A 24,047-nucleotide genomic window follows, 5' to 3' on the forward strand; every position below is an offset into this window, starting at 1 on the left:
TCAAATGTTTCGGGGGTACGGAGTCAGCTTTTAAATTGGAAACTGCATTTACTTCGGGATTAGTTGTTAAGCAAATTTAACATGCTAGCCATTTTGTTCAACATTTCCATATTTATATGCTGCTTTCTTAAGTTATTTAAAAAAATTTAATTAGTTGCGTTTAGTTCGTTTTTTCTACATTTTATTTATTTAAATCGCGTGCATAACTTGGAGAACTTTACAATTATAATCGCTGTGCAATTTTATTTACAAACAAAAAATGCCAAACACATTCTCCTTCCATTTAAATCCAAATCTTAGCCAGCATTTGGCGTTGCCTGGTGCCACATTCACTTTTAGTCCCTTATATTTTACGATAACTACATACTTCTTGGAGACCATTCGTATAAATAATTCAGCAAGTTATATAATAAAATAAAATTGTTAAAATGTTTAAAATTAAACTAACACACATTTTGGAATGATTAAAAACTAAAATGAACTAAAGTGACACAAATAGAAAATAGAACAACCTAATTGTTAATGCGATCCGGGGAGTTCGCATATTAGAGATTAATTTTTTTTTATAATATATTCAAAAGTAAAGTAAATATTGAGTGGATTCAATCTGTCGTCATCTACACGCGACATGTGCAATCTGGTTTGTTAATGCTGCGTTGTCGGGTCTGGAGATTTCGCAGAGCTGCTCCGCCATACTGTATGCCGCTGCCAATGCGTTCCGGATCCAATTCGCCTGTCTCTATTTTGGCCAATATGGTTTTTGAACACTTCAAAAAGGCCTCTTCCACGTTTTCGCCGGTTTTGGCGCTCGTCTCCAAGAATATAAGCTCTGCAGAAACCAAAAGGAATATATATATAACAAAGCCAATAATGACACCATCCCTAAAGCTTACCATTCTCCTGGGCAAAGGTGCTTGCCTCCAAGAATGTCACATCGCGTGCTTCCTCCAAATCCTTTTTATTACCCACCAGGAGTATAACAATGTTTGGGCTGGCTAATGTCCGGGCATCATTTAGCCAATTTGCCAATGCATTGAATGAGTCCCTCGAAGTTGTGTCATAGACCAGTAATGCACCAGCCGCCCCGCGATAGTAGGAGCGTGTCACCGATCGGAATCTCTCCTGTCCAGCAGTATCCCAGATTTGCAATTTTACTGATTTACCGCCAACATTAACTATACGTGAACCAAATTCCACCCCAATTGTGTGGGAGCTGTCGTCTTTGACTAGTGGACCCATGCAAAAGATAACAAATTGTAAACGACACAGAAAAAAATTAAACAAACTTATGCCTACATTTGCTTTCGATGAAATGATGTAAAAGGCAGCTTTTCCCGCTTCCGGCACTGCCGATTATCAGAAACTTAAACAGGTAATCTAAATTAAGAAAATATTAGTTAATTAGAATATCTAATTAGATAGTCGTTGTTCTCCTGATGACAAACCGTATGTCTCAGACATTGTTTTTGCTGCTTTTGCGTCGTTGTTTTTTGTAATCTTCTCCTATTCGCAAGGAACTAATGCACAGCTCGAAATGACGTCGGATATGCACCGGGTAGTCAATATTCGCAGCAATATACGTAATTGGAGATCAAAATACTGCTTTAAGCTTCTAAATTAAAATTAAAACAAAAAGATGAGTCTTTCGTTTTAGTCTGTGTGACCAGGCGGTAAATTTACTGTGTTTACAGGCAAAAGACACTTATTTACACATGACACATCGGTGTAGATAACAAAATTTAATACATTTTATACATATATATATATTTATAATCTAAAGTATCCTTAAGTATCCTTAGACTTCTGCTCAACATAGTTTTGGTAACAATTGATCGGATCTTTTGCGGTGTACTCTGAATATGCCAGCCGGCTACCTTCAAAATTCTACAGGTGTAATAAAAAAATTTATGATTAATTAATTGTGATGATAAGAACAAAATTTTTCTCTCTCACCTTTATATCGCCGGTTATCAACGACCAAAGGAAAATAAAAACAGCTGGCATTAAACTGCACAGGACGGACACTTCAAATGTGTTGAGCTCACCGAAAACTGGAGTTTTCATCTTGAACGGCTGATCGAAATAATTATTTATTTGACTTTTTGAAGTAGTTTTGGGTAATGCAAGAATTTTGCTGTTGAAAATAAATGTTGCCATACCAATTTGTTTCATATAGATGGCCAGATTCCACTGACGTTGCTCAACACTGCTTCTAAAACCTAAAACTACGCCAAGCAAACAACAACGTTAACGGGTGACGAACGATTCTCTTCAATATTATACGGAAATTGGAGGAATTGAACGTTAAAAGAAAAATATTTAAAATGCTTGCTCTTAACCAATAAAGGAACCAAACAATTTAAGTTCATTTTAAATGTGGATATTTAGAAAAAGGAACATGTGTGATGTGTTTTGCCAGCAGCATAATCGAAGCTCATAAGAAATTATTTATAGCGCCCACAGAGACCACATCGACGACGACTCCACCCTCTGCAAGTAAAATGTCTCGCAGTAAATCTAAATCTCGTTTGCAAACAGAAGTTTGTGGAGATTGTGGAGCTACAGGTAAAAACAAACAAATGCAATCATTTAGAATATGAAGATTAAGTATGTCTCTCTCGTTGTTCGTAGATCCTTCCTGGGCCAGTATAAATCGAGGCATTTTGCTCTGCGCCGATTGTTGTTCGGTTCATCGCAGTTTGGGACGTCATTTTTCTATAGTGAAATCGCTGCGTCAAGGCAATTGGGAGCCTTCGGTATTAAATTTCGTTAATTCTCTTAATGCCCATGGAGCCAATAGTGTATGGGAGCATCATTTGTTGGATGGCGGAGCAACGAACTCTTCCAGTGGCAACAAACATTTGCCTCGTTGGCGCAAACCAACTCCCAAGGATGCATTGCATCCTACAAAGTCGGATTTCATCAAGGCCAAGCATGTAAATCTAACGTTTGTTTTGAAACCAAGTCTTCAGGATATGGAAGATGATGCCGCCGGCAATGCTGGAAATCTGGAGCAAGAGTTGAGCAAACAACTTCATGCCAGTGTAAGGACTAGCAATCTGGAGACATCTTTGCGTTTGCTTGTCCAAGGGGCCGATCCGAATTACTATCATGAGGAGAAATGCTCAACTCCATTGCATATGGCAGCGAAGTTTGGTCAGGCATCGCAGATCGAGATGCTATTGATCTATGGAGCCGATGTAAATGCCTTAGATGGCAATGGATTAACCCCATTGGAATTGGCCAAGGCTAATAATCATAATACAATCGCAGAGAGACTGCTTGATGCCATGTATGATGTGACCGATCGGATAATTGTCTATTTGGGTGGCAAAAAACCTGATCATTCGGTAAGTTTCATAAGCAAAGTGACATTTTGTTCTTAGCATAACATTCACAAAACTTTCAGACTGGCCGACATCTTGTCATCCCAGAGACAAATGGTGCCGATATCAGTGAACAACTGAAAATAGCACGCGGAAAATTGCAATTGGTGCCTAATAAAATGTTCGAAGAGCTGGTAATGGATTTATACGATGAAGTAGATAGACGTGAATGTGAAGCGAGTGAGTAAGCCAAATATAAGTACTTGTGATATATGTAATTTGTTTTTATTGATAGTTTGGTCTACAAGCACTTTGAATGCTGATCATGCCACTGTGCCATTTCTTCCGGCCAATCCGTTTCTTAGTGCCACTCGCAATCAGGTTTGACCTTTTGCTTAAATTAATGTGACCTCTTTGTTTAATTCTCCCTTCAATTATGTCTACTCTTATCAGGGTCGTCAAAAGTTGGCGCGTTTCAATCGTTCTGAATTCGCTGGTCTTTTGACCGATGTGCTCATCGATGCTTTGCGTCGACAGAATATGGCCAATTTGCGTCCACTAGATGCACCAGTGATGCCACCGCATCATATACAACAACAGCATACATCGTTGCAATCGCTGCAGTCATTTAATAATTCAGTTCTGCTCAACTCATTCGAACAGAGCGCCATACATGATCCAAATTTGTCAGATGATGAGCCAATCTATGATCCGGTGGCCAGCGATGATGACTACTCTCCAGTGCCGGCAATGGCCCAGCAGGTAAACCTTATGCGTCAAAAGATACTCAAACTGAACAATAGTTTTGGTTAAAAATGAAGAAGACTCATTACTATTAATAGCAATGCCGCCAAAAGTGTTCATAGATTAAATAAAATTTTTTAGCTGAGTAGAAATAGAATTCTGTAGTTTAATTATATAGACCCTAGACCTGTTATTTTAATTTGATTATCAAGTTTTCTTTTAAGTTAATTATTTGATTTATGTAAACATTTTGATTTAATTTTATTAATTTAGGCTCAGACTCACAGTGAAATGGAAACGTTGCGCAAACAGCTCAGTGAATACAAATCTGAAATCAATCAGCTAAAAAATGTTGTGCAAAAGCTATCCAGCGAGAATTCTCAATTAAAATCGAAATTCTCTAGTACATCAAATACCAGCGTCTATGATGAGCCATTGTGAGCATTGAAATCTTTTAGTTTTCATTTTTAAGTTTTTATTATCATTTATAATTTTATAATTTCTTCAGACGTATTGATTTAAGTCTCAGCAGTCCGGACACAGAACATGAACCACTCTCTTTGCCCGAGGGTAATCCAAATGACAGCTCATCATCTTCAAATCAATCGACCATTAAAAGACCAGCAAGCATGTATGAACGACGACTAGCACCAATAGTGGTCAAAGGGCAAACAGATGTCCGGAATACAACCAGCATGTATCAAATGGCTGGCGATGGCAAGCCTTTTGGCGAAGAGGTTAAACTAAAATCTGATTTAGTCACACGGCGCCTTAAGGAATTGATAATTGCCATGCAACAAGGACCCGAGGAACAAAAGCAATCCATAGCACCGCATGGTGAAAGGATACGTTCAGCTGTTACCGATTTGATAGCTTTGTATACAAATTTGGTAAGTTAAAATTAGAGTGAATCAAGTTCCTCTTTATAATTTTTTGCAATATTTTGTTATTTCCAGCCACCCAACGCTAGTGAGGCAACTAGGGAAACTCTTAAACAATTGACACGTCATAATATTCTCATACAACATGAGTGTGAGAATTTACAAAAGTCCATTGAGACTGATGATAAACTGGGCATACAGAAAAATACATTGGAAGTACGAGATTGTGCCTTTCATATAGCTAGTGCCATCAAGACTTTGGTTTTACAATTCTATTAACAAACATTCTTTTTTTCTGCAATTCTTCTTTTTTGTGTTGTTTAACAATTACAAGTATTAAACCCATTTTGTGACTAACAAGTGCTTCCACTATAGAAGCAAAATTTTCATATTTAATATATATATATGTATAAACATATATATTTCATATATTTAATAAATGTTTTACATCAAGCCATACAGTTTTAGTTTTTTTCTGTGAGAAAGTGAGAGAGAGAGCTTAAAAGAAATGGAAATATCTAAAAAATTAACTACTATTTCAGGTGCAACATTTATATATATGTATATATCTCCTAACACACACATGTACTCTATATATATGTATGTATATATCTTGTTAAGTGACTGCTGATTTTGTATGTATATTGTACATTTCGGTTAACTTTGTATTTGCTGTTGTCAGTTGTAAGCTTATCTTTTGTTTCTTGTTGTTTTGTTTTTTGGACATTCAGTTAAACAATTTTCTATATTCGTTATCAAGTATATATATGCCTGGTCTGTTACAGTTTATGCTTTCCAAGGAAACTTCCTTTCAAAAATATACACACACGCACACTCAAACATACATACACATGTATATGTATACGCTGCTTCTTACACATTCATAAAAATATTGCTTTCTTTTCCAAATATTTCACACTTTTCATTTGCAAAATCAAAACGATGCATTATAACAACCTTCAAATGGATTGTAATGTTTGTTTAAAAACTTATAGTACTCTTTGCTTATATATGTCTATAGGTATGTATATGGCATACAGTGGCGGATTTTTTTGAAATTTCAGGACATTTGATTGAGATACTAGTTATAAGTATATCTATTATATTATCCATCCGTCACTGAAAGCTTACATATATGTGTATATATATGTATATAATACAATATCAAGTTTACGTTAACTTAGACCCAACAAAAATTAAACTATTAATAACAACAGCATTAGCGCAATAAATATATATCTAACTAACATTATGTGTAACTACTAAATATGTCTTTCCGTAACGCAAGATGTTGATCTACTACAATCTTCATCAAGTTGTCTAAACTTGTAACTAGGAAAACCAAAAAAAAAAGGAAAGAAAATGATAAAAATATCAATCATAAATGCAAAATATTGGCTTAAAAATAAAGAAAGCTATAAGTGGAAGCTCTTTACTCGTCCTCTTCGTTTATGGTGGAGTTCATTATGTGAGTTTCCTTTTTAAACAGAAGTTGTCGATGGTGCTAAAGAATATTTCGATATATATTGTATAAATTGTTCTAAAGAATAAATTTAAATCAAGTCTACCTCTTCATTTTGTATCATAACTATGCGATGTTCCAGTTGTGGTGCCAGATCGCAGGTGGATTGTTCCAAATCATCCAAGGAAGCCCTCCGCAGCATCTGAAAATTAGTTGAAAAGCGTTTTCTTGTTGATGCTTTTTCATGATTTCTTCCTTTTTATCTGATTTACCTTTTGCGAGTTGCCATGTGAGAGATCCAAAGACTTATTATGATGACCGCCACCAACACTGAGCTTACGTATGGGTGAGGGACCATCCAGGTCTAAACTATCCAGACACTGAACTAAACTGTGTCGCCTGGATAAAGTGACCAACGATTGACGATGCTTAGTATTTTGGCCACATTTACGGGAATTGATTGCCTTGAAGTGATTCTGTAGTGTTATACCCAACTCCGGGCAGGCATCATCATCCATCTACAGATAAAAACAAATGTTAACAAAGCAAATAGAAAGAGATTTTTGCAGAGAGCTCACCAAAACTCTGGCATCTTTGAACATCGTGTAACCATCGCAACCCATATAAAGATAACTCTTGACGCACAATTTGTAAGTTTGTTCCAGTTTCAGATATTCGTCTCCCACTTGAATGAGTTGTGGATCAATACGTTTGCCTGGCTTGGCCTCGGGATCAAAGGCAAAACTAATGCCAGCAACTTGAGGGAAACGACCCTCCAATTTGGGATAAGATGAGACGCCATTCTCCAAAGCCTGCCAAAGAACTTTTCCACTTACTTCCAGAAGTATCAATGGATCCCGCATGGGTATCACATTGACAAGATCACCCATGGTAAAAGCACCAACTGGATGCACCCGATCCGAACGAAAAGTGCCACCATTTAGTATGACCACATCAGCTCCGACAGCTGCTAGGACCACATCACAAACCCAATTGCCCAAATTAGTCTCCTGGGTGCGAACCTTCGAGAATCGACCATCTAGTTCCACACTAAATACACCCATAACATCGGATAGTTTACTCTCAATGAATTCTGCAAGAAGAAAATTATTAAAATGGACATGCTTCAAAATGCATTCTCTTTCTCTTACTGGCATATTTATCTAGCTCCATCTTAAGATCCTTGTCCTCGGGTATTTTTGCCGTAACATCCACACACTTAACATCCGTAGTGAAATGCTCTCGATTGGTTTTATCTCTTTCCATTGTTATAACCGAAAATTGTTGAAAATCTGTGCCAGATTTAACAATCATTTTACCATTAATCTCGGTGACTTCCCTCACATGATCATGTCCACCGAGGATAATGTCAATCCCATTACATTTCTCAGCTAAATTTATATCGTTGGGTGTACGCATATGGGTTAAGGCAATGATCAGATCACAGCCTTCGTTTCTAAGTTCCCGCGCCAGACGATTGCCCGCTTCTACATAATCGATATAGGTGACCTCATTGGGATCTATGGTTGGCAATGTTTCCAGCCATTCCCTCTCAACGAGACCAATAAGACCAATTGAGATTTGTTGGTGCAAAATAAAATGAGAGATTTTGCCACCACCGAGGGGTCGACCCGTTTCATTGTCCACCACATTGGACATAAGCCAGGGAAAAGTTGTCTTCTTTATCAATTCCACCAGTATATCGAGGCCGTGATCTTTTGAAAGAAGAATAAGTAAAAATTTCACTCAATTTGTAGCTCTTAGCTCTACTCTTACCAAAATCATGATTGCCAAAGACAGCGCAATGTGTACCCACTGTATTTAGGACGGGAATCATCTGTTCACCCTGGGTAAAAGTACTCACTATGGGAAGATGAAAATGACACTGAGTTCTCATTAATTTAATCACAAGAATGTCAATAAGACTTACACATGCTGGGTGAAAAGGCATCCCCACTGAAGAGCACTAAAGGATTCAAATGGCCATAGCTTTTAATGGCCGTGGCAAAACGAGCTGCTCCACCAATCGGCTCTGTCTCGGCCATGGACTCAATGTTATAGACATCGTTGTAGTGTAGAATCGTTAATGGTTTATCCTCGCCCTCTGTCATTTTCAGCAACTTCTTTGTTTTCTCCAGCTGAGAGGATATCGAAGTGGAGCGACCGTTTAGGCCGGGTAAAAATCCGGAAACACTACTGCCCCGTGATCCGCCGCGATGTCGCGGACTTTGTGGTTGACTAACCGAGGCGTAAGCACGTGTCGGTCGTGTCAATAGATCACGAGCGTCTTGGGGTGTCAATGATTTGCTATCATAGGGATCTTCCTCTTGATCGGCGAGTATTGAGGAACCACTCAGTGAAGGCGGCGTTGATGTTGATGGTATAGCAGAGGTAACTGCTTCTGCTGCTGTAATACCACCAGCGGCGGTGGACGGTGTGGCCAATGTCGATAAATCCAACGATCGAAAATTCGGATTACTACTCTGGAGCATAGACAATGTGCGAGTGCCAGCGTCGCGCACTTCAATGGAGGCCTGAAAATCAGAATTATATAAACATATATACAAAATGTCTTCAACTTTGCACGTAAACAACACTTTGGAAGGATTTCGAAAAGGCAACTTAAACATCAAAGCAAGCGAAAGAGATAAAACTGTTGACTATGTGAGAAGAGAAAGGTTTAGTGAGAGAGGGGTTGGTTGAAAAGGGGGATTTTTTGGGTGGTGGGTTGGGGTTTTTGGTGCAGCACCACATCGATTACATTCAATGTCAAACAGAAACCTGCTTCAGCCATCCAACTACATTGCCCATGGCTCCATTAGCTCCTCCAGATGAGCGTGTTGAGCTGCTAAGTCGACGATTTGATCCGGATCCGGTTGTCGCCGCTGCTGCTGCTGCTCCCACTCCTGTTGATCCTGCCATTGCCGTTGCCGTTGGTGAGCTAGTGGTTAAGCCTCTATCGCCTCCTCCCCCACCATCGCTTGTGGCATTGCTCATTCTACAGACGCTGCTTGGAAGGTGAAAGTGACAACAACACACAAAATATTTTTGGCCAACAATTTTTTTACTTTTTTTTTTTTTTTATTCTTCTTAATTAAAAACTTACAAAACTTTTCTCAACAATTTTACACAACGTAAACGCATTTTTAACCAAAAATAATAATAATAATGATAATTACAGAACGAGAGCAAAGAACGAAAACAAATACAGAACTTTTGTAATTAGAAAAAGGAAAATTGTTCGTAATAAATGTTTTCACTTTAGTCAACAAAATGCAAATGCAGCGAGAAAGTAAAATAATAAAATATAATGAATTAAATCGTATATATGAACATACATATATAGATAAGATTGGAACAAATGAAAACGAAATGAAAACAGAGAGAGAAAACGAGAGAGAGACAGAGAGAGCGGGAGAAAGGGGCAAATAAATAAAATACACAAGTGCAATAAATAATTGTACACAAACAAGCTGAATTTTTATGCAATATTTGCCAAGAGTGTGTCAACAAGCATAACAGACCAACAAAGGAGGAGGAAGGAAACAAAACAATGATCGACTGAATCGATGACCTACAAAAGCTGAATGAAATGAATAGCAATTGAAAATGTGTGCCCGATATGCCCCATTAAACCACCCAGATTGACATTGATATTGAAAGCAAACAACACATTCTCCCTCTCTCTCTCTCTCTCTCGTTCTCTGTCTGTTTATCTCATTGTCAGTGCTTTGCTCTCAATGCGGAACGTATACGCAATGTTGGCCAAGGCCCAGAGAAGGTCAGTGTCAAATTCAGTTGTTCTCTGTATAATCAGTGACGGATCTCTATATTCTTCAAAAATCTGGCTATGAAGGCGACATAATTGAATAATTTTGGTCCAAACGCGTAACTTTAATCCAGAATTTACAATAAAAATAGTCAGTAGTTTTGATTTCATTCACATATTTCCCTTTAGAGGGTTAGAAGGTTTAAGATACAAAATATATATATGACAAGAACAGAAAAAGAGCAAATCTATCGCTTCCTTTTTACCATAGCGTCAAAATACAAATTCTTTTTTTAGATTGTCAATCTGAACAGCATTAACAAGTTGACCTGACGACAACGACGATGACGATGACGACGAATAAGCCAAGCCAGGAAATGAATGGGCACAGGAAATGCAGAAGTAAAAAGAAAAAAAAAATAAAGTATTCGATTTACGAAGCACAGGAACAGGACACAGCTGGTGCAAATTTAAAATTTATTGCATTTGTAAGGACTAGAGAAATCTGTTTCACCTACTTTATGTTATTTATAACTAAATTTAATTCATCTACTTAAAGATAATGAGATTTTCGCATACTGTATTAGTTTTTGAATCTGAACAATACATCATGTATCTATTTACCTAAATACATAGATACATATGTATATATGTATGTTACACTTGAAAGCAAAATGAAAATGAAAATGAGAATGAAAATGAAAATGCCACAGACATACACGCTAACCTGACAAAATGCAAAAACCGCAAAGGCTACAACCACAATTTGCTATTTTCACATAAACATACACACAATGATATCTGGTATATACATACATATGTATATCATTCAAAGTCGTTGCCAGGATACAAATAGAACTTTTCATGGATTTATCAAGGAAATTTTCAATTCAAACTACTCCTTTAAGTCTAATTGTAAGTTAAGCCCTTTAAAAAATGTTTCACTAGATATGGAAACTACAATTTTGAGCTGATAATTAATTTAGGGTCGAAAACTTTGTTATGCCAAAAATATACAAAATACTAATGTTTATTTATCATGTCTGAAATATTGAAACTGAAAATAAACTAACATTGTTTGATTGTTTACTTGGGCAACTTTGTTACTTTGGATTTTGCCTCGTTGGCATTTATAAGCAAAGAATCTTGAGGGATCTACTCAGCACTTCCGACAGCCACGAAAGTTCAGAGTGGCAAACAATTGCATGCAATTTGTAAGTATTATCCTTGAATATTCATTCAGGATAGTGAACACACACACTCACATACACTTACACTTAGACATGGCCAGACACCTTTGAGATGTATAGTCAAAGGTTCAAGGGTCAATTTTATAGAAGGCTTAAACATTTGAGGTCGAACTTGAATACATGAACATGAACATGAAGTGAACAGCCAATCATTTTGAGGGTTACGTAGGCAAAGATATATGTATATGTATGTATACTATATGCATAAGAGAGCAACAAAAGTTCATTAGTGCTACTTGATTGCCTTGCAAAAACCGACAATAAAAAAAAGGTAAAACGGAAATGAAAATTCAAATGGAAAAGCAAAGTTATATTCCAATTTTTTAAGCAAATACTCTAGGTGAAATTTAAAATTTCCCCAGCGGCCACAAAACAGGTTGGTAACCTAATTATTATTTTCATAACCGGGCCCTTCATCCGCACCTCTTCTTGCCTCCCACTTTCCACATTTCCATCTAATTGCATATACTCACTTCCAGGCAGGCTCCAAAAATGGATACAACCGCACTCCTTAACGTCCTGTGCTTCCTCGTAGTGGTTGGATGTCCTCCTCCTACTCCTTTTGAATTGGCTGTGTTGCCCTAGTAACTATTTATAGCAGCGCAAAAGTGCGTTGGCGTCGGAGCTTATTTATCGTTTAGTGGCTTCAATTAGGTCTGCAATTATTAAAAAGAAAAAGCAAAAACAATTTGTTTCTCATAAATTTGTAAAATGTGTTTCTAGTTAAATAATTCATTTTGTTGAATACGTTGAAACTTTCCATTTAATCAAGAGAAAAAGAAACAAATATTCTTGGTACAGAAATTACTATTGTTAATAATTTGATAATATTTCAGTTATGATTATGTGTCTTTCTAGGCTTTTTATAAACATTTAAGATATTTAATCTCAATATTATCAAATGTTCAATGCTAGATAGCTTAAAACTTAAATTATTTTTAAACTGTGCCAAAATCGCCTGTAACTATTATTGATTAAAAGGAGCAGGAATAGGGTTATCAGGAATAAGGCATACCATAATGCCAGAAAACTATCTAATAAAATGGTTTACATTTGACTTATGATCATTTAATTTATAGTAATTTTCCCAGATTATAATGGGACACAAATTGAGAACCTTCGGATTTTATTTCTTGGAACTGGAGCGAATCCTCAATCCTCCTTGGAAATGCCCATATACTAAATAATTTTTTCAAAACATTTAAGGAATATTTTTACAGTTAAATTATAAATTCTGCTAAAACGTTTATAAACGATAAGGAGTTGGGAATGATTCCTAACCGTTTGATAATGTCTTCATTTGTTTTTATTTAGTACCTTAATTATCAACAACTTTTCCACAAGAAATGTTAATTTGCCAGCAAATGTTTAACTTATTCTATGACAATTCCTGCCAAATTATCTAATTTGGAAGTTTTTTTTATTTTCATTCACTAGTAATTTTTTGATCTGTTTTTTTTTTTTTTTTTTTTTGAAACTTTGCCTTTCTTAGTCATTAAAAGTGATAGTAGATTTCTAGAAATGAATTACGAGATCAAAAGTAATTCACAAATCGCATTAAAGTTCATTATAGGCTGGTTTAACTGTTTATGGAATTAATGTAGCTGACAATCATTGTTGAAAATAATTTTTGATTTTTGAATGTGTATATTGAAATGTTTATAAATAAATTCCCAATTTTTTTTTTTTTTTTTGTTTTTGGTTCATTTTAGCATAACTTGAAGGTCAGACAAGAGAAGAAATATTAAGATTCGAGATATGAGGCTCACTTGTTGTCTCTGCGCAGTTGTTGTTGTTGGTCTTGTATGTAGAAGTCAGCTGAACACCAGGACTTCTTCGAATATATATGTATGTATAGCAATTACTATCAGCTGTACCAAGAGATAAGCTTTCCACATTCTGCTTCAAAGCTTTTTCTCTCTCCCAAAATTCCGCAGCACGTTGTTTGCTTGATTATTGTTACAGCAAAATATTGTTGTTGTAGTCTTTTTTTATATTTTTAAGGTAATTTGTAAAAACGTGTTGAACGCAAAAGGCGTTAGCTTTTAGCTTTATTCTTTTGACCCCCTCTCCCTACCGGGCGTAGGTGTGCGTTGTGTTTGTATGTACGGCGTGTGTGTGTGTATGTATCGTGCGTAATGTTAGGCTGCGAAGTTACGACGTTTTTTTTTTGCTCCCCTTGCTTTTTGTACACTTGAACTTGCAGCTGCCTTTAGCCATATAAAATAAACTGCTTAATGCAGTTAATGTCCGAGCCTTCTTTACCCTAGTGACCTAATATATATTTCATAAATTTCTGCTGCTAGGCATGAGGCATGAATTATTCAAAGAACCTGCTGCTAACCCCTGCCACCACACCACAACAAGAACAACAACTACCAAATTTATATTATGAATGACAGAAAAATTTAATATATGTAGTTAGCAAACCCCAAATGGAATATCCGCTTTTTGCTCTAATTCGCAATTATATCAATTGAATTTATTAGATTCACTTAATGTGCCCTACACTTGGATCGAATTTTTCTAATATTGATGTCATTTCTTCAAGGTTTATTATATTTGTTTACAGTTGTAAGTTTTATGCTCCCCACTCTCGTTTGGGTGTAAATAACTACAGTATAGTTACAGTTTTGTTTTGTTCACATTTTGGTTACCAATTTTTGTCAAAACCAACGTAAAAAGTAACGCGCAGAATTTTAACTGTTTTACTCGTTTGCAAATTTTTTTCTGTTTTGGGTGGGCGGGCGAGCTTTAATCATGGGCCAGAAACACAGCAAAAACGATGCTAAATTTTCGAAATAAACGACTTTGCGAAAATATCCGCGCGCACAACCGCTTACCTTGAAAACAAAAGCAACAATAACAAAAAAGAGACACAACAAAAAACGCCAACAAAAAAAAACAGTTTTTAACACCCCCTATTTGGTTCCCTTCATTTTAAAGAAACAACCACTTTGAACCAGTATTTGATGACCGGCTCCCCCAAAAAGTGTTACCAGACTGACAAAACGCACCGGAACAGTCTCACATTATCTAACCCAGTAAACATTATGCTGTGACATCTAATATTTTTAGTTATTTAATAAAACTTCCTGTTTTTTTAGATCTTCCCATTAGTTTGAAAATAAATTGCATATTCCTCACATTAGATTAATTCTGCAATAGTCATATTTCTCTAAGAATTCTCCGAACTTTGGAAATTGGCAAAGATAATAGGTAGTTTCAGATATTCTCAAAAAACACCATATCTGTTAAAAACAAAAAAAAAAAATTTCATATTGAAAACTAATTTGAAAATGTATTCTAACATGATTTATTTTCACAAGTTGGTTGTTAATTTCCACAACAAAAAATAATGCAATTCAAGTCTAAAACGGTTGGGTTTTCAAAACTTTTCAATAACTACAAAAGACACCAAAATTTTTTTTTTGATTGTATTTTCTATTTTATTTAATAATTTTTTATTTTCATAGTACCTCACTTTTTAAAAATTACGTTATACCAATATTACATTAAATGTTTTTGCCATTGTGTTTTGTTTTTTTGTTTTTTTTTTTTTTTTGTTTTTTAGGTCTGTTGTTATACATACATAGATTGTATTTTGTTAAGGGGGGATTTTTTTTGTAATAGATACAGTAATTTTCTTTACTTGATAATCCGAAAATGTGCTACAATATTGTTGTTTTCTGTTGTTGTTGTTTTGTGGTTAAAGTTTACTCTTATACTTTTAATTTAGCTTAATTCGTAATGTTCTTCATATTTTGCTTTAATAAATGTTCTTCAGTGTGTATATTTCATACGTCATTCCAACTTATTTCTTGGTTGATTTATTCTTTTTTTTTTTTTTTTTAATTGCTCTTCGGACAATTTTAACAAAGTTATTATGATATATTTTTGTTTTGTATTGGATTTTCTCTTTACAATGATATACAGTTGTTGTTTTTAATCGTTATTTTTTTATACAGTTTAATTTAAGTTAGAAGAAAAAGAAGAGAACGGGAATATGAGGAAACTAAACGATAATAGGAAATAAGATTAAATAGAGTATAAGGCAGGGTTCAAGCAAATGCGAACCCTGATTTAAGGTAAGCATATTGCATTCAGTTCTACAATGTCGGTGTATATATATACATAAATATATATAACACTAAAAAATAAATTAAGTGCGAAAACATTTGATTTTTTTTCTTCCATTTCAAAAAACTAAAAACTAAAAATTTCTATTTACAATTTTCCTTTTTTTTTTTTATTATTTTTTGTTTCTTTGTCTGAAAATGAAACCAAAAAAACGTTGAAGTAACTTCAGAATATATTCCAATCAAATTTTTGCGCACCTGTGTTTATATATACATAGATATATATATAAATATATATATATATAATAAATACATATGCTAGTGGAAGCTAATTATTTTCTTTGAGTTTTGTTTTGTTTTTAAAAAAGTTTAGATTTAGAATAATTTTTACAATTTCTTTTTTTTTCTTGGTATTTTTCTAGATTAATCTGAGATATTTTTTCTTTTGTTTTACTTTTGATTTGCTTGAAAATTCAACAACCTAAAGTTGTTTTCAGAAAAATAGAAATATTTTTTAATTTCTGTATACGGGAAAAATGTTGATTTTAATTTTTGTATCTGTATTTTTGTTTTGTTTTTTTTTTTGCTACTATACAGAGATAGAAGTTCGCTTATATCTTAATTAGTTTAATGTTTGTTTAGTGTTTAACATTTGCGGTTTCTTTTACGGTTGTTTCTTTTTTTTTTTTTTTTTTGTTATCAAAAATACATATTTATTTCATGTGTTTATTCCTTGCACTTTCTTTTCAAAATATACATAGTAAACTTCAAGGGAGTTTTGAAGAGGGCGGGGGGGTTTATGGAGGGCGGAGTATGGGTTGTTGGTTTTCAAATCAAATTCTAAATGAAGAAAGGAGGTTTAATTAGTTAATTCATAAAACATTTGGTTTTTTTTACACTATTTTGTTTTAAGGTATTCTCCATTCAAAAATTATAAAGCATTTATATCTAATATATAAACGTATGTGTGTGAATTATTGCTGTGTGTGTGTGTGTGTGTGTGTGTGTGTGTGTGTGTGTGTATGTGAGAAAGTTTAAATAGTTTTTTCTTTTACATTTTTGGAAGGGGCGTTCTTCAGTCTACAAATTCTGCTAAACTTGTCTTTTATTCAGATTTTGTGGTACACTTAGGATCAAAATGTATATATGTATGTATTAACAGCAACACAAACACACACACAAACACATACACACACAACAACCTAGTCTAAATCCAAGTTACATCTTTCGAGCCTAGGCAAAAGTTTCATACGTGTCTCTTTCTCTATCTTTTATCTTCTATCTTTTCTTACATTTTTCAGCTTACATGGCTAGAACCGAGGACTTTTTGTTTACTTTTATTTTGTATTTATGTATATGTATAACTATGTTCGTCTAATTGGTAGGTAAAGCATAATATTTTGTTGTATATAATATATAAATATATATTTATATATCTATTTACATTTTTTTTATACACATTCCAAACTTGTGTAATTTAATGTTTTTGTTATCTAGTTGGGTTTGAATTTGGACCACTGCCTGCCTACGGACAACAGAGTATGAAATTGTTTAAGTTTACGCTTCCAATGCTTTGAATTGAATCTAAACTTGATGTCCGCCGGCTTGGCCACGGCGGCAATGGCTGCGTCGTCGTCGTCGTCCTCAACGTTGTCCACTAGTAGTAGTTCCGGTTTTAGATATTTCGGTTCCACTCAACGCTTTTGTTTGGCTGCTTTCTTTCGTTTGCTAGTGCCAGTTGAAGCTGATGTTGACGGTGGTGCTGAATGATGAGGTGATGGTGCAGCTGATCCACCGCTAACCAATGCTGATATGCTAGCAAAGGGTGTAGTGCTGATACCCGTTAATACACCAGGCCCTCCTCCTCCTCCTCCACCACCTCCTACTCCTCCGCTGCCGCTGCTGCCCATTAATGAAGCAGCATGCAGTGATTCTCAACTACGCTCGGGCGTACCATGATGCTGATAGATCTGTTGAAGTTGCTGCGGCTGGCCGTGCACCACTTGGCTACTTGAGGTAACCACATCCTGTTGCATATGACCCGTTGCCATATGACCCTGATGTGGCGACTGCATATGGACCACATGCTGTTGCTGCATATGCTGTGGCGTTGGTGGTCCTTGCTGAGAGCTGCTGTGATGCTGTTGCGGTGTACTATGATGCTGTGGCGTTGGTGGATGCGGTGACGGACTGTACGGAAACTGTTGCTGCAACATATGCAACTTTGGGGTGTAAATAAAGAAAAAAATTATGGTTTTTGTTTTAGTGGTTAGTGAGAAATGCTGTCACAGCTTGTTAAACAAAAAGTGTAAGCATCAGCTTAGGCATCAGTTGAAGCAATTGGTATGCGTTCGTCCAATCAGTTTGTCATCGCCTGACCACATTATATATCACCTACCGAATTCTCCTGACTATGCTCAATAATCTCAATGCTTCCAGTTGTGTTGCCTGAGGTATTCAATAGCGAAACTCCGCTGGTATTGGCCACAACATCGTATTTGCCACGCTTAAAGCGCCCATAGAGTGAACTATAGGGCAGGTTATAATGAATGGCCGCCTGATTGATTGACATTTGGCCAACACTGCGAAAAAAAAACGCATTACACTTTTACTTATGTCAAGTCGGCCATTTTTTTGTTTACCAAACTTACCGAACTGAGTTCAGGGCCTCATTCATGGCATCCTCAGACCAGGGTGTAGGATTTGAACGCGACAATTCAATCCCTTCGCGTTTGCAGCGTCCATAAAGTGTGCCTTCAAAACAAAAAAAAAAGGAGCATTGCAACGAATAGGGGCGAAAAAAGAGTGATAGATTAGTAAGAGAAGGGAGAATGGAATGACAGAAAGATTAAAAGCATTTGTGGAGGGTCGAGAGAGGGTGGAGTCTGACCACAATCTTTACACAACTTGAAACTCACCTGTTGGTATGCCAAATTCGGCACTTGCTTTTTGCACCGATGTATTACCCGCTCGGATTGCCACCAATGCCCGTTCCAAATCCTCCGGCGTCCATGTTGTTGGTGCGGCATTGAATGGTGCTGCCAATCTGATGCCCTCACGTCGGGCAATTTTGTACAATGTCGATGACGGTATACCAAAGGCTTTCGATGCCTTATTGGCGGATATTTGACCCGCACGTAATGCCTCCAAGGCATTTTGTAATGCATCCTCGTTCCATGATTTTGTGCCGCCCTCCTTCTTGGGCGTTTCGATGCCCAGGCGATGAGCACGTTGCCATAGGGTGGTCGATGGTATACCATATATGGCGGATGCTTTCGTCAGGCTCATGTTTTGATTCTTTAATGCATCTAAAGCTGAATTCATATCATCTTGTGTCCAAGCTTTGGGACCATTAAACTGACCTTTCTCGCCAGCAACACCACCAGCCACACCACCACCATTACCACCACTACCACCACCACCACCAGCACCACCCGGTCCGCAAATTCCGCTGCCGCCAAGTATTCCGTGTTTCTGATCCAAATTCGTATAGTGCGGCTCCTTTTGATCGTGCGGTGAGCCATTGGCAATCATCATGGAATCCTCGCTCGTATCTGAATTGTACATATCTGAATGTGGACAAGAGAAATGACTTTAGAAACAATAACGAGAGTTAATTCATATTAAACTTACCCATATGACCGGAGGACATCATATTGACAATCTCTGGCGTTATAATCATGCCCGGTTCATGCTTTATCTGGCTCGGATCAATCTCCATGACAGTTGCGCCACCAATATCCGCATGCGTCACGTGTCCACCATGCTGTGCATGCACCCCAGAAGCTGCTGCTGCAGCTGCTGCTGCCGCCGCCGCTTGTTGCTGCTGCTGCTGATGTTGTTGCTGTTGTTGTTGTTGTTGTGCTGCCAACAATTGTTGCGCATGTAGATGCTGCTGTTGTTGTTGCTGTTGCTGCTGTTGTTGTTGTTGCTGTTGCTGCTGCTGATGAGCGGCTGCGGCGGCAGCTGCAGCGGCAGCATGCTGTTGGGCCTGGACATGGGCATGCTGCTGATGTTGTTGTTGTTGTTGCTGATGCTGATGCTGTTGATGTTGTTGCTGTTGCTGCTGCTGCTGTTGCTGATGCTGTGCAGCAAGCGATAAATGTTTCGCCTCAATTACTTCACTTTTTATATGCTGCACTTGCACCAAATTTGAATTACTCTCATCCCCCGTATGATGATGGGCTATTGAATGCATGGGAGATTGATCGAGCCGATGGATTTGTTGCGCCAAATGATTGTCAATGTCAAGCGGTTCGGTGGGATCTGGCAAAAGAAGGAAAATTCAAAATATAAGTCACAAAGATTCTCATATTTATCTCTCTTAAAGTCAAGTCAAGTTCTTTATTATAAATTTATCTCTACACACTACCATTTCGTTACACTCACTTGATAGATCTCGCGTATCTGTGCTTGGATTGCAGGAGATATCGACATGTTCCGTTACAGTGACTGGTGTGGCTGATGGTGCTGGTGGTTCGGGTGTAAAGTCCAGAAAACCCATGGGTACGCCCAATAGGCCGCCATTCTGTTTAAAATGCCGGAAAGTAAGAAATGTAATAATTTACTCTCTCTCTCTCACACACACACACACACACAAACACACACTCTAGAATCACACACAGAGAGAACATCTCGGGGGCTGCTAGTGTTGGGGCATACGACTCATTTTGATGAACAATTTCACTGACTCACTTTTCTTATGAGCAGGACATGTTAATTTGCTTATTTTTTTTTGTTCATTCGTTTACTCATTTGTTCAATCAGTTGTTCAGTTGCTAACGAACTTATTCAACTGCTCACTCACTTCTTCAGTTTTGAATTAACTGGTTTTTATAAAGTCCCAGTTAGTTCTTACACTCTTAGCAAAAATATATAGTGATCAGTTAGTGAATGATTCACTGACTAAACAACTAAGTTAATGAGTCACTGATTGAATTAATGAATGAATGAATATAAAATAAACAACTGAGTCAAAGAGTCACTGAGTGAACAAATGAATGAGTATAACATAATGAAATGTTCAAGTTTGTTCACTCCCTCAGAAGCGACTTGTTACCAGAATTATGGGATGAAATAGAAGGGTTAGGGAACTAAGATGTGTACCTATTGTGCACACCCCTTAAGCACACACACAAGCACACAAATACACTCATAATGAACACACACACGTGAGAGTAATGGAAACTGCTTCCACTTACCAATCCCATGCCTAAACTAGTCATATTTTTTGTATCTTTTCCGTCGCGCGCTACTACAATTTGTGTGACAATTGCTGCTTGACCACCACCGCCTCCTCCTGCGGATGATGATGCTGATGTTGCTGCTGTTGTTGCTCCTGCTGATGCTGCTGCTGCTGATGTTGTTGTGGTGCCGTTGTTGCCGCTCACCACGCCTCCTCCAGCTGCTGTTGCCGCCGCAGCATTTTGTTGTTGATGATGTTGGTGTTGGTGTTGTTGATGATGATGATGATGATGTGTCGAAGGTGTATGGGACGAATTTGATGTTGGCGAGACAAGTGATTGTTCTGTTTTACAAATCTTATTTGGTTTACTCTCATGTACGTCTTCGTCGTCGTCCTCGTCGTGCACGTGATCGTGTTCGTGTTCGTGCTCATGCACGTGATCAAGTTCGTGATCGTTATCCACGTCCGATTCGTCACCCGGCCCAGTGGCATTCACGGGTATATAATTTCCATCGACTGTTTGATGTAAACTAACAATTGATGTTTGATTTTGTCCCTGAATTAAAATTGTCTGCTGCTGCTGTTGCTGATGGTGTTCCTGTTGTTGCTGTTGATCCGGTGATTTGGAACGTTTTGGACGAGTTTTTCTTGATGCCGGCTCACCATTTACTGTACTATTCGTACTTAACAATTGCCCGCCCAATGGACCAAAGGCTGAGCTTAACTCCTGCTGATGACTTTGATTTTGTACCTGATGTTGGTGCTGCTGCTGTTGTTGCTGATGTTGCTGCTGTTGCTGCTCTTGCTGCTGCTGATGATGATGATGCTGGTGTTGAGACTGTTCAATTGCGGTGGGTGAATTGGCTCCTCCGGGTACTATAGTGGCATTAACTATATTACCAACAACTGCCTGTTGTATATTTTCGGATACTGTTATTGTAGCAGTTGCCGCATCATTTAAATCATCTGCATTTTCAGCTGTCTCACAGAGTCCTTTGATTTTCAATTGTTCGGCGGTACGTAGCAGGCCCTAAAATATAAGAAAAAAAGATAGAAAATTGTTAATTATATATTACAACAGTGTCCATGTTTTAAGATCTTTTAAATCATTGAATCGAACTATTTCAATTAGACAACAAACAATTAATTGTTTAATCAATAAATACATATATATGTACATATGTATATGTATGTATATAATTCCAAACCTAATGGTAATGGGATTGAAAGAGTAACCGCACCCTTTTTAGCATACAAAGACAAGCATGGGGCTAAGAAGTTGGTGTTGCTGGGCTGGTCACCAGTGTGTCCACAAATAAAAAAAAATTAAATAAATATAGTAAGAGAGAGCCCAAAGCCCAGCCCAACACTTTCGCCCAAACCTTAACCCAATCCACACTCCCACATCGATGCCCATTGCAAATGGCAGTTGTCTTGGTCTTGGTCTTGGCCGTCGTCGCAATTGGACAGACAAATATTTACTTCAAAAGTTTTTTTTTCTTCTTTTTTTCTTCCTCAGGAGCAGATCCCGGCCAAAGTCCCTGCCCATTTTTATATGCTTCGCATTTTAAATTAAAAATACGGAAAGGAAAAAACAACCAAACCCACACACACACTCGCACACTCACGTATATAAAAAGAAGGATGAAGAAAAAATTCTTATTACCGCCTGGCTGAGTTCGATGGCAGCGGAAGGGAGTGAGTTGGGCGAAGAGCGAGAGGTGTGGGGGCGAACCAGAAAAGAAATTAAGGCAAAAATTGAGTAGGTTGAAATTTGTATACCCCACAGCCCCCTACCCCCCTCACAACGGCATGCTTGGAGCAACCCTCAACCCATCCCAGTTGTCCAGTTTGTGTTTTTTAAAAAGAAATCTTTTCTTTTTCTTCTGCGGCACGCAGGAGAATAAGAGCGAGAGAGATGGCAAGATGGAGCGAGAGGAAAGTGGTGATGGTGGTGGAAGGGAAAAGCACAGCATCTTTCGTTTTAAATGAAAGGAACAAAATGTTGCTGCTGTACATGCAAATGGCAAGAGCCGGAAACGGAACTACAGAGAAAGAGATGGCAAGTGAAGAGAGCCAGAGAGAGAGGGAAAGGGGCATTTCAGGGAGTTGTCCTGGGCCATGTCAGGCAAGGATGCATGATTGCCACTGCCGGGGCCAAAAGGGTTGGCTGTGTGGTTAAGCATGGAGACTTGTGGTCGGTTGCTCAGCCTCTGCTCGCTCATCAACGCCAAGACTTACCTCTACCCATTGGAGCAACCCACCAAACTCATCTCTGCCTGCTCCTCCTCATCATCATCTTCTTTTATTTATTTATTTAAGTTTTCAGCAAGAACAAAAAACCGAAACCAACAACAACATCAAGTACATAACAAATTTACGCAACTTTTTTCGCAGTTTTTTTTTTCTTGGCCTTCTTCATTTTATTTTTATTTTTCTTTTTTGTTTTTTGTGCGGCACTTTATTAAAAATAACAAGAAAAAAATATGGGAAAGGGGCAAGAAGCAAGAAAAGAGTTCGGCAGTGAAATTTAAATAAATTGTGGCCAAGGAGGTCAAGAGAGGGGTGGTTGGCAAGGAAAAGGAAATGCTGCTGATGGCCAAGCCAGCAAGTTCTTGGCACATTTTTTTTCTGCTTTTGACCAGTGCCTTATTCTTATTTTTAATTACGATGACGACGACTACGGCGACAGAGAGAGAGAAAGAAGAGAGAGAGAAAAAGAAGCGACAAAGAGGAAAGGAGCTCTAATGGCCCTGGGACTTATGTAAAACCAAACAAAACAAAAAAGGTTTCTTAAAAAACAAAAAGTATTGGTAGCCAGCAGGTATGTACATATGTATACTTCGACTTTTACCCCAGTCCCCTCTTCACCCACTCCACTTCATTTTTGCAACCAAAAAACAAAAACGAAACGAAAAGAAATCACTACTAGCCAAGTCAAGTCAAGAAAAACCAATCCAGTTCACCCAACCATTTTCAATAATCGTCCACCCCGCCACTCCCTTTCTTCCACTGTGAATTCCAATTAAAAAATCTTTCTTCATGTGCTGCTGTTGCTAAAGTCAAAATCAAAGAGCTTAACCTTCCCCTGAAATCCCAGACCTCTCCTCTTTCCCCCTCAAATGCTGTTTGCAAGAGGAGTTAGTCAGTGTCACTTTTTTCCATTTTTATATTTTTTTTTGTTTTCCATTGAAATTCTAACGCAATTAGTGCATGAAAATAAAGAGAAACAACAACAAAAAAAAAAAAACAAAATAGGAATATAGAAGGATAGAAAGAGAGAAGGAACCAGCACTGCGTATGAGTGATATATAGCTTAAAATGGCACAATGGGTCCCAGCAATTGGAGAG

At 37.4% G+C, this 24,047-nt stretch overlaps 5 protein-coding genes across 11 annotated transcripts in view; 1 reads left to right on the plus strand and 4 right to left on the minus strand.

Annotated features, from left to right (window-relative positions):
• Positions 1 to 154: 154 nt before the first annotated feature.
• Positions 155 to 1,587, minus strand: Rab4 (RAS oncogene family member Rab4). The gene is made up of 4 exons (XM_068291132.1): positions 1,446 to 1,587; positions 1,297 to 1,377; positions 894 to 1,226; positions 155 to 829 (listed from the first exon to the last, which is right to left on the minus strand). Exons 1-4 carry the CDS (start codon positions 1,459 to 1,461, stop codon positions 618 to 620), a joined length of 642 nt encoding a protein of 213 aa, XP_068147233.1. The 5' UTR covers positions 1,462 to 1,587; the 3' UTR covers positions 155 to 617.
• Positions 1,588 to 1,643: 56 nt separating this feature from the next.
• On the minus strand, positions 1,644 to 2,120 carry LOC137577618 (uncharacterized). The gene is made up of 2 exons (XM_068291135.1): positions 1,954 to 2,120; positions 1,644 to 1,884 (listed from the first exon to the last, which is right to left on the minus strand). The coding sequence occupies exons 1-2, from the start codon at positions 2,062 to 2,064 to the stop codon at positions 1,786 to 1,788; spliced, it is 210 nt and encodes a 69-aa protein (XP_068147236.1). The 5' UTR covers positions 2,065 to 2,120; the 3' UTR covers positions 1,644 to 1,785.
• Positions 2,121 to 2,206: 86 nt separating this feature from the next.
• Positions 2,207 to 5,408, plus strand: Git (ARF GTPase-activating protein GIT1). The gene is made up of 8 exons (XM_068291129.1): positions 2,207 to 2,565; positions 2,632 to 3,350; positions 3,410 to 3,566; positions 3,622 to 3,707; positions 3,780 to 4,088; positions 4,344 to 4,507; positions 4,579 to 4,960; positions 5,027 to 5,408. The coding sequence occupies exons 1-8, from the start codon at positions 2,406 to 2,408 to the stop codon at positions 5,228 to 5,230; spliced, it is 2,181 nt and encodes a 726-aa protein (XP_068147230.1). The 5' UTR covers positions 2,207 to 2,405; the 3' UTR covers positions 5,231 to 5,408.
• Positions 5,364 to 14,385, minus strand: LOC137577610 (mannosylglucosyl-3-phosphoglycerate phosphatase). 6 transcript variants are annotated; one of them, XM_068291126.1, is made up of 10 exons: positions 14,276 to 14,385; positions 11,906 to 12,088; positions 9,195 to 9,420; positions 8,344 to 8,947; positions 8,190 to 8,276; positions 7,565 to 8,128; positions 6,992 to 7,506; positions 6,686 to 6,931; positions 6,520 to 6,615; positions 5,365 to 6,455 (listed from the first exon to the last, which is right to left on the minus strand). In XM_068291126.1, exons 3-10 carry the CDS (start codon positions 9,408 to 9,410, stop codon positions 6,384 to 6,386), a joined length of 2,400 nt encoding a protein of 799 aa, XP_068147227.1. In that variant the 5' UTR covers positions 9,411 to 9,420; positions 11,906 to 12,088; positions 14,276 to 14,385; the 3' UTR covers positions 5,365 to 6,383. The 6 variants fall into 6 exon arrangements, with proteins under 6 accessions (XP_068147229.1, XP_068147227.1, XP_068147228.1 ...); XM_068291127.1 differs by lacking the exon at positions 14,276 to 14,385 and adding an exon at positions 14,090 to 14,230; XM_068291123.1 differs by lacking the exon at positions 14,276 to 14,385 and adding an exon at positions 13,202 to 13,850.
• Positions 14,386 to 16,994: 2,609 nt separating this feature from the next.
• Positions 16,995 to 24,047, minus strand: part of psq (pipsqueak) — a 45,530-nt gene continuing 38,477 nt past the window's right edge. Inside the window, exons 4-11 of one of the 2 annotated variants that reach the window (XM_068291120.1) lie at positions 20,713 to 21,726; positions 19,901 to 20,039; positions 19,145 to 19,777; positions 18,874 to 19,080; positions 18,430 to 18,819; positions 18,163 to 18,265; positions 17,910 to 18,093; positions 16,995 to 17,733 (exon numbers count right to left, since the gene is read on the minus strand). In XM_068291120.1, coding sequence (XP_068147221.1) covers positions 17,446 to 17,733; positions 17,910 to 18,093; positions 18,163 to 18,265; positions 18,430 to 18,819; positions 18,874 to 19,080; positions 19,145 to 19,777; positions 19,901 to 20,039; positions 20,713 to 21,726 — 2,958 coding nt within the window. In that variant the 3' untranslated portion in view covers positions 16,995 to 17,445. Of the gene's footprint in view, positions 17,734 to 17,909; positions 18,094 to 18,162; positions 18,266 to 18,429; positions 19,081 to 19,144; positions 19,778 to 19,900; positions 20,040 to 20,712; positions 21,727 to 24,047 lie in introns of both variants that reach the window. The other variant, XM_068291119.1, reaches the window with a different exon arrangement.

This window comes from Drosophila tropicalis, unplaced genomic scaffold, assembly GCF_018151085.1.
Source record: "Drosophila tropicalis isolate 14030-0801.00 unplaced genomic scaffold, ASM1815108v1 contig_593, whole genome shotgun sequence".
NCBI lineage: Eukaryota > Metazoa > Arthropoda > Insecta > Diptera > Drosophilidae > Drosophila > Drosophila tropicalis.